The sequence below is a fragment of the Oncorhynchus nerka genome, linkage group LG15 (genome assembly GCF_034236695.1).
Source record: "Oncorhynchus nerka isolate Pitt River linkage group LG15, Oner_Uvic_2.0, whole genome shotgun sequence".
In the NCBI taxonomy this organism is placed as follows: domain Eukaryota; kingdom Metazoa; phylum Chordata; class Actinopteri; order Salmoniformes; family Salmonidae; genus Oncorhynchus; species Oncorhynchus nerka.
Window position 1 is genome coordinate 74,013,597 of NC_088410.1, and position 15,268 is coordinate 74,028,864.

The following is a 15,268-nucleotide window of genomic DNA, read 5'->3' on the forward strand; positions in this document are numbered from 1 at the left end:
CTCAGTATATATACACCACTTCTGAAAGGCTCCAGAGTCTGCAACATCACTAGGCAAGGGGCACCACCAAGCAAGCAGCACCATGAAGATCAAGGAGCTCGCCAAACAGGTCAGGGACAAAGTTGTGGAGAAGTACAGATCAGGGTTGGGTTAAAAAAATATATCAGAAACTTTGAACATCCCACAGAGCACCATTAAATCCATTATTAAAACATGGAAATAATATGGCACCACAACAAACCTGCCAAGAGAGGGTCGCCCACCAAAACTCACAGACCAGGCAAGGAGGGCATTAATCAGAGAGGCAGCAAAGAGACCAAAGATAACCCAGAAGGAGCTGCAAACCTCCACAGTGGAGATTGGAGTATCTGTCGATAGGACCGTTTTAAGCCGCATACTGCAGGGAGCTGGGCATTATGGAAAAGTGGCCAGAAAAAAAGCCATTGCTTAAAGAACTGCCAAAGGGGCGGAGTTAGTTCTGTCATAATATCCAGGTCTGTGCCCAAAACAATTCAGCTTCTACATTTTAAAAATCCACCTTCTCACCCCAGCTGTGCCCTGGACACCATATGTGGAATGATTGCCCCCCCATCTATTGTCAGAGCTCATACTGTTAGGTGACCTAAATTGGGACATGCTTAACACCAGGGCCTTCCTACAATCTAAGATAGATGCCCTCAATCTCGCACAAATTATCAATGAACCTACCAAGTACAACCCCAAATCCATAAACACGGGCACCCTCATAGATATTCGTAACCAACCTGCCCTCCAAATACACCTCTGCTGTCTTCAACCAAGATGTCAGCGATCACTGCCTCATTGCCTGCATCCGTAATGCGTCTGCGGTCAAACGACCACCCCTCATCACTGTCAAACGCTCCCTAAAACACTTCAGCATTTTAAGTAGCCCTTTCTAATCGACCTGGCCCAGGTATCCTGGAAGAATATTGACATTCCGCCAGTAGAGAATGCCTGGTTATTCTTTAAAAGTGCTTTCCTCACCATCTTAAATAAGCATGCCCCATTCAAAAAATTAGAACCAGGAACAGATATAGCCCTTGCTTCACTCCAGATCTGACTGCCCTTGACCAGTACAAAAACATCATGTGGCATACTGCATTAGCATCGAATAGCTCCCACAATATGCAACTTTTCAGGGAAGTTAGGAACCAATATAGACAGGCAGTTAGGAAAGCAAAGCCTAGCCTTTTCAAATGGAAATTTACATCCTGTAGCACAAACTCCAAAAAGTTCTGGGACACTAAAGTCCATGGAGAACAAGAGCACCTCCTCCCAGCTGACCACTGCACTGAGGCTAGGAAACACTGTCACCACCGATAAATCCACGATAATTGAGAATTTCAATAAACATTTTTCTATGGCTGGCCATGTTCTCCACCTGGCTAGCCCTACCCCGGTCAACAGCCATGCACCCCCCACAGCAACGTGCCCAAGCCTCTTCCATTTCTCCTTCACCCAAATCCAGATAGCCAATGTTCTGAAAGAGCTGCAAAATCTGGACCCTACAAATCAGCCGGGCTAGACAATCTGGACCCTCTCTTATTAAAATTATCTGCCGCAATTGTTGCAACCCCTATTTACTAGCCTGTTCAACCTCTCTTTCGTATCGTCTGAGATCTCCAAAGATTGGAATGCTGCCAGAGTCATCCCCCTCTTCAAAGGGGGAGACACTCTAGACCCAAACTGTTACAGACCTATATCTATCCTACCCTGCCTTTCTAAAGTCTTCGAAAGCCAAGTTAACTAACCTCCAGACGAGCTTCAATGCCATACAACTTTCCCTCCGTGGCCTCCAACTGCTCTTAAATGCAAATAAAACTAAATGCATGCTCTTCAAACGATCGCTGCTTGCACCTGCTTGGACGGTTCTGACTTCTGAATATGACGGTTCTGAATATGTGGACAACTACAAATGCCTAGGTGTCTGGTTAGATTGCAAACTCTACTTCCAGACTCACATTAAGCATCGCCAATCCAAAATTAAATATAGAATCGACTTCCTATTTAGCAACAAAGCATCCTTCACTCATGCTGCCAAACAGTAAAACTGAATATCCTACTGATCCTTGACTTTGGCAATGTCATTTACAAAATAGCCTCCAACACTCTACTCAGCAAATTGTATGCAGTCTATCACAGTGCCATCCGTTTTGTCACTAAAGCCCCATATACTACCCACCACTGTGACCTGTATGCTCTCGTTGGCTGGCCCTCGCTTCATATTCGTCGCCAAACCCACTGGCTCCAGGTCATCTACAAGTCTTTGCTAGGTAAGCCCAGCGTTATCTCAGCTCACTGGTCACCATAGCAGCACCCACCCATAGCACGCGCTCCAGCAGGTATATTTCACTGGTCACCCCCAATGCCAATTCCTCATTTGGCTGCCTTTCCTTCCAGGTCTCTGCTGCCAATGACTGGAACAAATTGCAAAAATCACTGAAGCTGGAGACTCTTATCTCCCTCACTAACTTTAAGCACCAGCTGTCAGTGCAGCTCACAGATGACTGCATCTGTAAATAGCCCATCCAACTACCTCATCCCCATACTGTTATTTATTTTGCTGCTCCTTTGCAGCCAAGTATCTCTACTTGCACATTCATCTTCTGAACATCTATCACTCCAGTGTTTAATTGCTAAACTGTAATTATTTTTGCCACTACGGCCTATTTATTGCCTTACCTCCCTTATCTTACCTCATTTGCACACACTATATACAATTTTCTATTGTGTTATTTACTGTATGTTTGTTTATTCCATGTTGTTTGTGTCGGACTGCTTTGCTTTATCTTGGCCAGGTCGCAGTTGTAAATGAGAACTTGTTCTCAACTGGCCTACCTGGTTAAATAAAGGTGAAATAAATGATTTTTTTAAAGAACCAAATAAGCAAATATGTTTGGTGGTTGCCAAAAGCCATGTGGGAGACTCTCCAAACATATGGAAGAAGGTACTCTGGTCAGATGAGTTTAAAATTAGCTTTTGACCATCAAGGAAAACACTATGTCTGGCGCAAACCCGACATGTCTCACCACCCCAAGAACACCATCCCCACAGTGAAGGATGGTGGTGGCAGCATCATGCTGTGGGGATGTTTTTCATCGGCAGCGACTGAGAAACTGGTGAATTGAAGGAATGATGGCTGGAGCTAAATACAGGGAAATTCTTGAGGGAAACCTGTTTCAGTCTTCCAGAGATTTGACACTGGGACGGAGGTTCACCTTCCAGCAGGACAATGACCCTAAGCATACTGCTAAAGCAACACTTGAGTGTTTTAAGGGGAAACATTTAAAAGTATTGGAATGGCGTAGTAAAAGCCCAGACCTCAATCCAATTGAGAATCTGTGGTATGACTTAAAGATTGCTGTACACCAGCGGAACCCATCCAACTTGAAGGAGCTGGGGCAGTTTTGCCTTGAAGAATGCACAACTGTATTTGGGGAGTTTCTCCCATTCTTCTCTGCAGATCCTCTCAAGGTTTGTCAGGTTTGGTGGGGAGCGTCGCAGCACAGCTATTTTCAGGTCTCTCAAGAGATGTTCGATAGGGTTCCTGTTCGGGCATTGGCTGGGCCACTCAAGGACATTCAGAGACTTGTCCCGAAGCCACTACTGGATTGTCTTACCTGTGTGCTTAGGGTCGTTATCCTGTTGGAAGGTGAAACTTCTCCCCAGTCTGAGGTCCTGAGCGCTCTGGAGCATGTTCTCAACAAGGGTCTCTCTGTACCTTGCTCCATTCATCTCTCCCTCGATCCTGACGTGTCTTCCAGTCCCGGCCACAAAAACATATGCTGTCACCACCAGGCTTCACCTTAGGGATGGTGCCAGGTTTCCTCCAGATGTGACGCTTGGCATTCAGGCCAAAGAGTTCAATCTTGGTTTCATCAGACCAGAGAATGCTGTTTTTCATTGTCTGAGAGTCATTTAGGTGCATTTTGGCCAATTCCAAGCAGGCTGTCATGTGCCTTTTACTGAGGAATGACTTCTGTCTGGCTCTATCATAAAGGCCTGATTGGTGGAGTGCTGCAGATGTGGTTGTCCTTCTGGAAGGTTCTCCCATCTCTACAGAGGAACTCTGGAGCTCTGTAAGAGTGCCCATCAGGTTCTTGGTCACCTCCCTGACCGAGGCCCTTCTCCCCCGATTGCTCAGGTTAGCCAGCTCTAGGAAGAGCCTTGGTAGTTCCAAACTTCTTCCATTTAAGAATGATGGAGGCAACTGTGTTCTTGGGGACCGTCAAAGCTGCAGATAATTTTTGATACCCTTCCCCAGATCTGTGCCTCAACACAATCCTGTCTCGGAGCTCTACGAACAATTTTTTGTTCTGATATTCACTGTCAACTGTGGGACCTCATATAGACAGTTGTGTGCCTTTCCAAATCATGTGAAATCAATTGAATTGACCACATGTGGACTCCAATTAAGTTGTAGAAACAGCTCAAGGATGATCAATGGAAACAGGGTGCACCTGAGCTCAATTTAAAGTCTCATATCAAAGGGTCTGAATACTTATCTAAATAAGGTATTTCTGTTTTAAATGTTTAATACATTTGCAAACAGTTCTAAAAACCTTGTTACATTGTCATTATGGGGTATTGTGTATAGATTGATGGATAAAACAAATATTTATTCAATTTTAGAATAGGGCTGTAACATAACAAATTGTGGAAAAAGTCTGAATATTTTCCGGATGCACTGTATCTACCTCCATCACTCCAGTATCACTGCACATTGCAAATATCGTATTGGAACTGTATATTTCCTGTATATACTATACTTACTTACTTTATTGTGTATTTCAAATTCCTTATTTTACTTTTTTTCTAGTAATAATGTACATTATTGAGTTTTGAGTTGTGCATGAAACTTGAACTTGAAACTGTCAACAGTCAGGACCTGCCAGTGCCAAGCTCCTTCAGAGACCCTGTGCGTCTGGTTGGTAAGACTCTTACACTGGAGAGAAGGATATGTGATATGGGCCAATCACTAGACCAGAGGTGCTCCTCTAACATTCAAAGCCTGAGTCCATTCCATTCTGATTCCACAGCAGGCAGCTAGGATTTGGTGTATGAAAGACTGAGCTTAAAGAGAAGAGATGATCATGCTATTGCCATAATCATTGGACAATGTGAGAAAAATCCTCGGCTCCAATTCTTCATGACATAAATACTCTGAGACTATTCAACCCCATGATGCAGGGTGAGTACTTAATGTGCCATTGAAGTGCTATTAAAAAGTAAAACTGTAAAACTGATTCAACTCATTCAACTGTGAGTGACTACATACAATAGCAGGAAAACCCATAAACAGACATTCTTGTGTCAACACTGAAAATAAAATATATATGTATTTTACTATGTATGAACTGTCATCTGCTGCTATAACAACATTTGCTATGTTTACATACAGGAGTTCACACAACAGCCAAGTTCAGCGTGTCATCACCAAGGCACAAACTAAACAGATTTTCCTTTATAAAGAGGGCACCTCTTTTGTCGGAGAGGATACCGCAAGGATGGGAGGCCATATAAAGACATCTGGTAACTGCCAGTAGTTTTTGGAAGCATGCGACCTCATAGGTAGAGAGGGCCATAAATACATGAATAAACCATAGATAGCTTCTCCTCTGCCTCTGCAGTAGTGGAGTCAGCTGGCCAGACACAGTTCAGCAGGTTAAAACATCTACAGAGGATCTACTGAGGTTGGAGATCAGGTGGGGCAGCCTATCAGCACATCTATAGATCTCTGCAGTAGTGGAGTCAGCTGGCCAGACACAGTTCAGCAGGTTAAAACATCTACAGAGGATCTACTGAGGTTGGAGATCAGGTGGGGCAGCCTATCAGCACATCTATAGATTAAAGGAGTTCTTAATGGAAAGAGCAGCTCAAGGGCTCTTGAGTATCCTCGCCTCCTTGTGATCGAAGGTTTCAGTTCAAACAAGCCTCTTAATAATGTTTGCCTGATAAATCTATTTAGCCTTGGCCAATGCAATTCACTCTTGGCAGCTGTAATTAATTCAACAACGGACTATTAAGTTTCTTAATCAATTATTGAACGCTTTTGAATTCTTTAGTGAATCCTCACCATCGTAGGTTCCGCACTCCAGAAGAAGGCCACTCCCCTCCAGGATACGGAAGTCTCCCACGCTGATGAAGTTGTAGTCCACACCCGGTACCTCCCTTTCTCTGGGCAGCCGTGTGGTGCCTGTTAATCACACAAACAAATACAAACATATGAGCATATGAGAATACAATAACAATTGAATATAGAATGAGCCCATGAACACGGATGCAAAGGGTAGGAAACATATGGAGGGAGGGCCTATTTCGTGCTCACTGGTATCACAGATAGATCAAAGAAAAGGACATGGGGATTGTGTGATATTAGCATTAGGGGGTTCACAGCATTCTCTCATTAACAGGATGTCTGTTTCTGTCTTCTTATGCCAGCTTTAGTCCCTGAAAATGTCTCCCATAAGGCAATTACTGAGGGCACCGCTACATGCCAAGCCTCTATCTCACCTGCAGCATCATTTAGATGTCACACCAATATTGCTGCTACTGTAACTATTCCATTGTCAACTTGTTGAGGGAAACATGAAGATGAACTGTGCTTTGCTTTGAGGGTGCTGAGTATCTACTTGGGAGCAGAGAGTCTTTGAGCACACTTTTAACTTTATACCCCCAACACAGTCAATATAGTAATTCCATATGAATTGAATCACTTTCTCCTCCACCCATTTTAATTTGAATGAAATATTCCATACATGTTTGCTAATGGTAGAAGTGATGATACAGTTACTATTTGGACCTGAATGTCAAAACATTCAGGAGATGGAGGTGTACAAAGTTGACCCATTTTGCATACTCCACCCTACCATCAGATATCAGATATCATCACTGAAAAAACTGTTGAGTTTGATTTCATTTGAAAGTTTGCAAAGTTTACAAAACAGGGTTGTCAATCTATTAAATGATTCATAAAATATATATATATATACACTGCTCAAAAAAATTAAGAGAACACTAAAATAACACATCCTAGATCTGAATGAAGGAAATATTCTTATTAAATACTTTTTTCTTTACATAGTTGAATGTGCTGACAACAAAATCACACAAAAATTATCAATGGAAATCAAATGTATCAACCCATGGAGGTCTGGATTTGGAGTCACACTCAAAATTAAAGTGGAAAACCACACTACAGGCTGATCCAACTTTGATGTAATGTCCTTAAAACAAGTCTCAGTAGTGTGTGTGGCCTCCACGTGCCTGTATGACCTTCCCTACAATGCCTGGGCATGCTCCTGATGAGGTGACGGATGGTCTCCTGAGGGATCTCCTCCCAGACCTGGACTAAAGCATCCGCCAACTCCTGGACAGTCTGTGGTGCAACGTGGTTAGTGGATGGAGCGAGACATGATGTCCCAGATGTGCTCAATTGGATTCAGGTCTGGGGAAGGGGCGGGCCAGTCCATAGCATCAATGCCTTCCTCTTGCAGGAACTGCTGACACACTCCAGCCACATGAGGTCTAGCATTGTCTTGCATTAGGAGGAACCCAGGGCCAACCGCACCAGCATATGGTCTCACAAGGGGTCTGAGGATCTCATCTCGGTACCTAATGGCAGTCAGGCTACCTCTGGCGAGCACATGGAGGGCTGTGCGGCCCCCCAAAGAAATGCCACCCCACACCATGACTGAACCACCGCCAAACCGGTCATGCTGGAGGATGTTGCAGGCAGCAGAACGTTCTCCACGGCGTCTCCAGACTCTGTCACGTCTGTCACATGTGCTCAGTGTGAACCTGCCCTCGACCAGCACAAAAACATCCTGTGGCAGACTGCAATAGCATCGAATAGTCCCGCGATATGCAACTGTTCAGTGAAGTCAGGAACCAATACACGCAGTCAGTCAGGAAAGCTAAGGCCAGCTTCTTCAGGCAGAAATTTGCATCCTGTAGCTCCAACTCCAAAAAGTTCTGGGACACTGTGAAGTCCATGGAGAACAAGAGCACCTCCTCCCAGCTGCCCACTGCACTGAGGCTAGGTATCACGGTCACCACCGATAAATCCATGATTATCGAAAACTTCAACAAGCATTTCTCAACGGCTGGCCATGCCTTCCGCCTGGCTACTCCAACCTCGGCCAACAGCCCCCCCCGCAGCTACTCGCCCAAGCCTCTCCAGGTTCTCCTTTACCCAAATCCAGATAGCAGATGTTCTGAAAGAGCTGCAAAACCTGGACCCGTACAAATCAGCTGAGCTTGACAATCTGGACCCTCTATTTCTGAAACTATCCGCCGCCATTGTCGCAACCCCTATTACCAGCCTGTTCAACCTCTCTTTCATATCGTCTGAGATCCCCAAGGATTGGAAAGCCGCCGCAGTCATCCCCCTCTTCAAAGGGGGAGACACCCTGGACCCAAACTGTTACAGACCTATATCCATCCTGCCTATCTAAGGTCTTCGAAAGCCAAGTCAACAAACAGGTCACTGACCATCTCGAATCCCACCGTACCTTCTCCGCTGTGCAATCTGGTTTCCGAGCCGGTCACGGATGCACCTCAGCCACGCTCAAGGTACTAAACGATATCATAACCGCCATCGATAAAAGACAGTACTGTGCAGCCGTCTTCATCGACCTTGCCAAGGCTTTCGACTCTGTCAATCACCATATTCTTATCGGCAGACTCAGTAGCCTCGGTTTTTCTGATGACTGCCGTGCCTGGTTCACCAACTACTTTGCAGACAGAGTTCAGTGTGTCAAATCGGAGGGCATGCTGTCCGGTCCTCTGGCAGTCTCTATGGGGGTGCCACAAGGTTCAATTCTCGGGCCGACTCTTTTCTTTGTATATATCAATGATGTTGCTCTTGCTGCGGGTGATTCCCTGATACACCTCTACGCAGACGACACCATTCTATATACTTCCGGCCCGTCCTTGGACACTGTGCTATCTAACCTCCAAACGAGCTTCAATGCCATACAACACTCCTTCCGTGGCCTCCAACTGCTCTTAAACGCTAGTAAAACCAAATGCATGCTTTTCAACCGTTCGCTGCCTGCACCCGCACGCCTGACTAGCATCACCACCCTGGATGGTTCCGACCTTGAATATGTGGACATCTATAAGTACCTAGGTGTCTGGCTAGACTGTAAACTCTCCTTCCAGACTCATATCAAACATCTTCAATCGAAAATCAAATCTAGAGTCGGCTTTCTATTCCGCAACAAAGCCTCCTTCACTCACGCCGCCAAACTTACCCTAGTAAAACTGACTATCCTACCGATCCTCGACTTCGGCGATGTCATCTACAAAATTGCTTCCAACACTCTACTCAGCAAACTGGATGCAGTTTATCACAGTACAATCCGTTTTGTTACTAAAGCACCTTATACCACCCACCACTGCGACCTGTATGCTCTAGTCGGCTGGCCCTCGCTACATATTCGTCGCCAGACCCACTGGCTCCAGGTCATCTACAAGTCCATGCTAGGTAAAGCTCCGCCTTATCTCAGTTCACTGGTCACGATGGCAACACCCACCCGTAGCACGCGCTCCAGCAGGTGTATCTCACTGATCATCCCTAAAGCCAACACCTAATTTGGCCGCCTTTCGTTCCAGTTCTCTGCTGCCTGTGACTGGAACGAATTGCAAAAATCGCTGAAGTTGGAGACTTTTATCTCCCTCACCAACTTCAAACATCTGCTATCTGAGCAGCTAACCGATCGCTGCAGCTATACATAGTCTATCTGTAAATAGCCCACCCATTTTTACCTACCTCATCCCCATACTTTTTTTATTTATTTACTTTTCTGCTCTTTTGCACACCAATATCTCTACCTGTACACGACCATCTGATCATTTATCACTCCAGTGTTAATCTGCAAAATTGTAATTATTCGCCTACCTCCTCATGCCTTTTGCACACAATGTATATAGACTCTTTTTTTTCTACTGTGTTATTGACTTGTTAATTGTTTACTCCATGTGTAACTCTGTGTTGTCTGTTCACACTGCTATGCTTTATCTTGGCCAGGTCGCAGTTGCAAATGAGAACTTGTTCTCAACTAGTCTACCTGGTTAAATAAAGGTGAAAAAAAATAAAATAAAATAAAATAAAAATCTGTGAAGAGCACCAATCTTGGTGTTCTCTGGCAAATGCCAAACGTCCTGCATGCTGTTGGGCTGTAGTAAGCACCCCCCCCTGTGGACGTCGGGCCCTCATACCACCCTCATGGAGTCTGTTTCTGACCATTTGAGCAGATTTGTGGCCCGCTGGGGGTCATTTTGCAGGGCTCTGGCAGTGCTCCTCCTGCTCCTCCTTGCACAAAGGTGGAGGTAGCGGTCCTGCTGCTGGGTTGTTGCCCTCCTACGGCCTCCTCCATGTCTCCTGATGTACTGGCCTGTCTCCTGTTAGCGCCTCCATGTTCTGGACACTACGCTGACAGACACAGCAAACCTTCTTGCCACAGCTCGCATTAATGTGTCATCCTGGATGAGCTGCACTACCTGAGCCTCTTGTGTGGGTTGTAGACTCCGTCTACCACTAGAGTGAAAGCACCGCCAGCATTCAAAAGTGACCAAAACATCAGCCAGGAAGCATAGGAACTGAGAAGTGGTCTGTGGTCACCACCTGCAGAACCACTCCTTTATTGGGGGTGTCTTACTAATTGTTGTCTATTCCATTTGCACAACAGCATGTGAAATTTATTGTCAATCAGTGTTGCTTCCTAAGTGGACAGTTTGATTTCACAGAAGTGTAATTGACTTGGAGTTACATTGTGTTGTTTAAGTGTTCCCTTTATTTTTTTGAGCAGTGTATATATACAGTACCAGTCAAAAATTTGAACACCCCTACTCATTCACAGGTTTTTTCTTTATTTTGACTATTTTCTACCTTGTATAATAATAGTGAACACATCAAAACTATGAAATAACACATATGGAATCATCTAATAACCAAAAAAGTTTTAAACAAATCAAAATAGATTTTAGATTCTTAAAAGTAGCCATCCTTTGTCTTGATGACAGCTTTGCACACTCTTGGCAATCTCCCAACCAGCCAAATGAGCAATGCTTTTCCAACAGTCTTGAAGGAGTTCCCACATATGCTGAGCACTTGTTGGCTGCTTTTCCTTCACTCTGCGGTCCAACTCATCCTAAACCATCTCAACTGGGTTGAGGTCAGGTGATTGTGGAGGCCAGGTCATCTGATGCAGCACTCCATCACTCTCCTTCTTGGTCAAATAGCTCTTACACAGCCTGGAGGTGTCCTTTTGTCCTGTTGAAAAACAAATGACAGACCCACTAAGCGCAAACACAATGGGATGGCGTATCGCTGCAGAATGTTGTGTTCGCCATGCTGGTTAAGTGTGCCTTGAATTCTAAATAAATCACTGACAGTGTCACCAGCAAAGCCCCCCCACACCATCACATGTCCTCCACCATGCTTCATGGTGGGAAGCACGCATGCGAAGATCCATTCACCTACTCTGCGTCTCACAAAGGCATGAAGTTGGGACCAAAAATCTCAAATTTGGACTCATCGGACCAAAGGACAGGTTTCCACCGATTTAATGTCCATTGCTCGTGTTTCTTTGCCCAAACAAGTCTCTTCTTCTTATTGGTGTCCTTTAGTAGTGGTTTCTTTGCAGCAATTCAACCATGAAGGCCTGATTCACGCAATCTCCTCTGAACAGTTGATGTTGAGATGTGTCTGTTACTTGAACTCTGTAAAGCATTTATTTGGGCTGCAATCTGAGGTGCAGTTAACTCTAATCGTCTACAGCAGAGGTAACTCTGGTTCTTCCTTTCCTGTGGCGGTCTTCACAAGAGCCAGTTTCATCATAGCGCTTGATGGTTTTTGCGACTACACTTGAAGAAACTTTCAAAGTTTTTGAAATGTTCTGTGTTGACTGACGTTCATGTCTTAAAGTAATGATGAACTGTCGTTTCTCTTTGCTTATGGCTCCCAAGCTTGGGGCTCCCGAGTGGTGTAGTGATCTAAGGCACTGCATCTCAGTGCAAGAGGCGTCACTACAGACCCTGGTTCAATTCCAGGCTGTATCACAACCGGCCGTGATTGGGAGTCACATAGGTTGGCCGGGGTCGGCCGTCATTGTAAATAAGAATTTGTTCATAACTGACTCGCCTAGTTAAATGAAGGTTACATTTTATTTTTTTAAATAAACATTTACCTGTTCTTGCCGTAATAAGGACTTGGTCTTTTACCAAATAGGGCTATCTTCTGTATACCACCCATATCTTGTCACAACACAACTGATTGGCTCAAACGCATTAATTTGTGAAATTTCTTTCCTTCTTAACTTTTAACAATGCACACCTGTTCATTGAAATCTATTCCATGTGACAACCTCATGAAGCTGGTTGAGAGTATGCCAAGAGTGTGCAAAGCTGTCATCAAGGCAAAGGGTGGTTAAGAATCTCAAATATTACATATATTTGGATTTGTTTAACAATTTTTTGGTTACTACATGATTCCATATGTGTTATTTCATAGTTTGATGTCTTCACTATTATTCTACAATGTAGAAAATAGGAAAAAATAAATAAAGACCCTGGAATGAGTAGGTGTGTCCAAACTTTTGACTGGTACTGTATATACACTACCGTTCATAAGTTCGGGGTCACTTAGAAATGTCCTTCTTTTTGACAGAAAAGCACATTTTTTGTCCATTAAAATAACATAAAATTGATCAGAAATACAGTGTAGACATTTTTGTAAATGTTGTAAATGACTATTGTAGCTGGAAATGGATGAATTTTTTATGCAATATTTACATAGGCGTACAGAGGCCCATTATCAGCAACCATCACTCCGGTGTTCCAATGGCACGTTGTGATAGCTAATTCAAGTTGATAATTTTAAAAGGCTAGAAAACTCTTTTGCAATTTTGTTAGCACAGTTCTGATTGAAGAAGCAATAAAACTAGACTAGTTATGTAATCTGGAGCATCAGCATTTGTGGGTTCGTTTACAGGCTCAAAAAGGCCAGAAACAAATAACTTTCTTCTGACACTCATCAGTCTGTTGAAGGCTATTCCATGTGCGAAATATATATGTCACTTTTTACATCAATTATCAAAAAAATGCATAAACTCCAATTTGTTAATGTTCATATACTATATTTTGTATCTTAGACCCTATTTTAATACTCTAAGGTGTTTGTGTTGTGCCCGCCATCTGTGGAGACACAGCATACAAACTGGGTGTCATAATTTGGCTAATATATTTACTAAAATGTGAATTATATTGAAATGTCTACTTTTAAATGGTACAACAAAGATGGTTGGAGATCCACACAACAGAGAATGCTAACTTATCCATTGTTCTAAATTAAACTGTCCATCTTCCATAGGAAGAAATCACATAAATATAGATCATAGAATAATAGAATAGAATAAGACAATGGTGTACCAGCTATTGCAGTGGTCTGAAGGGATAGGTTCATTCTATGAATTATATTTCTATGATTGAAATGACACCCACCCTGTATTCAAGAGTATGCTGTGTCTCAACTGATGACGGGCAGGGTATGCAGATTGGGTCATGGGTCAGGTTATAGGTTAGGTAAGGTTTAAATGATGAAGTCAATCTCAATGTGATTTGGATTTTAAAGGATTAGCGCCTAGACTGGTGCAAAAAATATTTTGGACCAATCACACATGAAGCAATTACACAACAGCGCCTCTTCAAACTCAGGCGACTGAAGAAATTCAGCATGGGCCCTCAGATCCTCAAAAATGTCTACAGCTGCACTATTGAGAGCATCTTGACTGGCTGCATCACCGCCTGGTATGGCAACTGCACTGCCCTCAACTGCAAGGCTGTACAGAGGGTGGTGCAGATGGTCCAACACATCACTGGGACATAGCTCCCTGCTCTCCAGTACATCTACACCAGGCGGTGTTTGAGGAAGGCCCGGAAGACCAGCAAGGACTCCAGTCACCTGAGCCACGGACTGTTCACTCTGTTACCATCTGGCAAGCGGTATCCGAGGAATGGGTCTCAGACCAACGGTAGAACACAATCAAATGTACGTTGTTGAGAACGTGGACAGAATCATGAAATCCAGACATTAGAATGGAATTTCAGCAATGTTAACAAAATTAGAACTTATTAGAAAGTGCATTAATTTGGCCAAGATTATTATAAGACATGAACAAACTGCATCAGTGATCCATATTTTCCTTCAATTTCTGAAGAGGCAAAGGCATAGGAATGCCCCTGTCTGTGTGTGAGTGCTTGTCTGCCTTTTTGTGTACTCGTTAGTGACGTTGCTAATGTAATGACAACAGACTTCTAGTAGAGGGAAAGGTCCCCAAAAACCTTATCAATGAAATGCTAACTACAAAGTAGCTATGCCTACCTGGCAGAATGATATCATGAATATTTTCATCAGTACAGTGGCCATTTGTTTTGCAAACACTGCAATCACATGAGCGCTACAGAATCATCGCTAACCAAACAACAGTCTCTGGCTAGTGTGAAGTTGAATTAAGGGCCACTACACCTAGACCTCAAAAGTGGTCTCCTGATGTGGTTTAAGCATTGTTGAGCACTTAGAACATCCAAATGGTCTGTTTTTCTATTTAAAAAGTGTGATTTTCAGACCGAAAACCATGAACAACAAAACACAGAAAACCGAATTTGGGAAATAAATAAACGGAATCAGGCAAAAAAGCATAACTGATTTTATATGGCCCTACAACATGCTCCGAGACAGCTTCTACAACCATGACATCACTGCTGAACAGCTAACCCTATCTGTCTCCCTGCACCTTAGTAACTACTTGCACCTCAGAGACTATTTGCACTCTCTACACATCCAACCCTTACACACAAGCACACACACCAGAACCACCCACAAACAAACACACAGAAACACACACACACACACCACAACCACCCATAAACACACAAACAGAAATACACACATACACACAGCAGAGGAGCTATTGTAATGGCCAGAGTGGAATAAATGGAATGGTATCAAACATATAGAAACCATGTTTGACTCTGATCCATTTATTCAATTACAATGAGCAGGACCTCCTATATCTCCTCCCACCAGCCTCCACTGAAACACACACACACACACACACACACACACACATATATATATATCTACAGTCAACCATGCTGTTCTATTATACCTACAGTATCAGATTTCTATTCTGTTAGCAAGTGATAGCTAGTGATAGTGATTCACAAGCTCAACCTATTTGAA

General features: G+C 43.6%; 1 protein-coding gene across 1 annotated transcript in view; it reads right to left on the bottom strand.

Moving 5' to 3' along the window:
* LOC115142337 (membrane-associated guanylate kinase, WW and PDZ domain-containing protein 3-like) overlaps positions 1-15,268 on the bottom strand; it is a 182,316-nt gene that overhangs the window by 42,190 nt on the left and 124,858 nt on the right. The window contains exon 3 of the mRNA XM_065001892.1: positions 6,098-6,217. Within this exon, the coding sequence (XP_064857964.1) occupies positions 6,098-6,217 (120 nt within the window). The remainder of the gene's footprint in view (positions 1-6,097; positions 6,218-15,268) is intronic.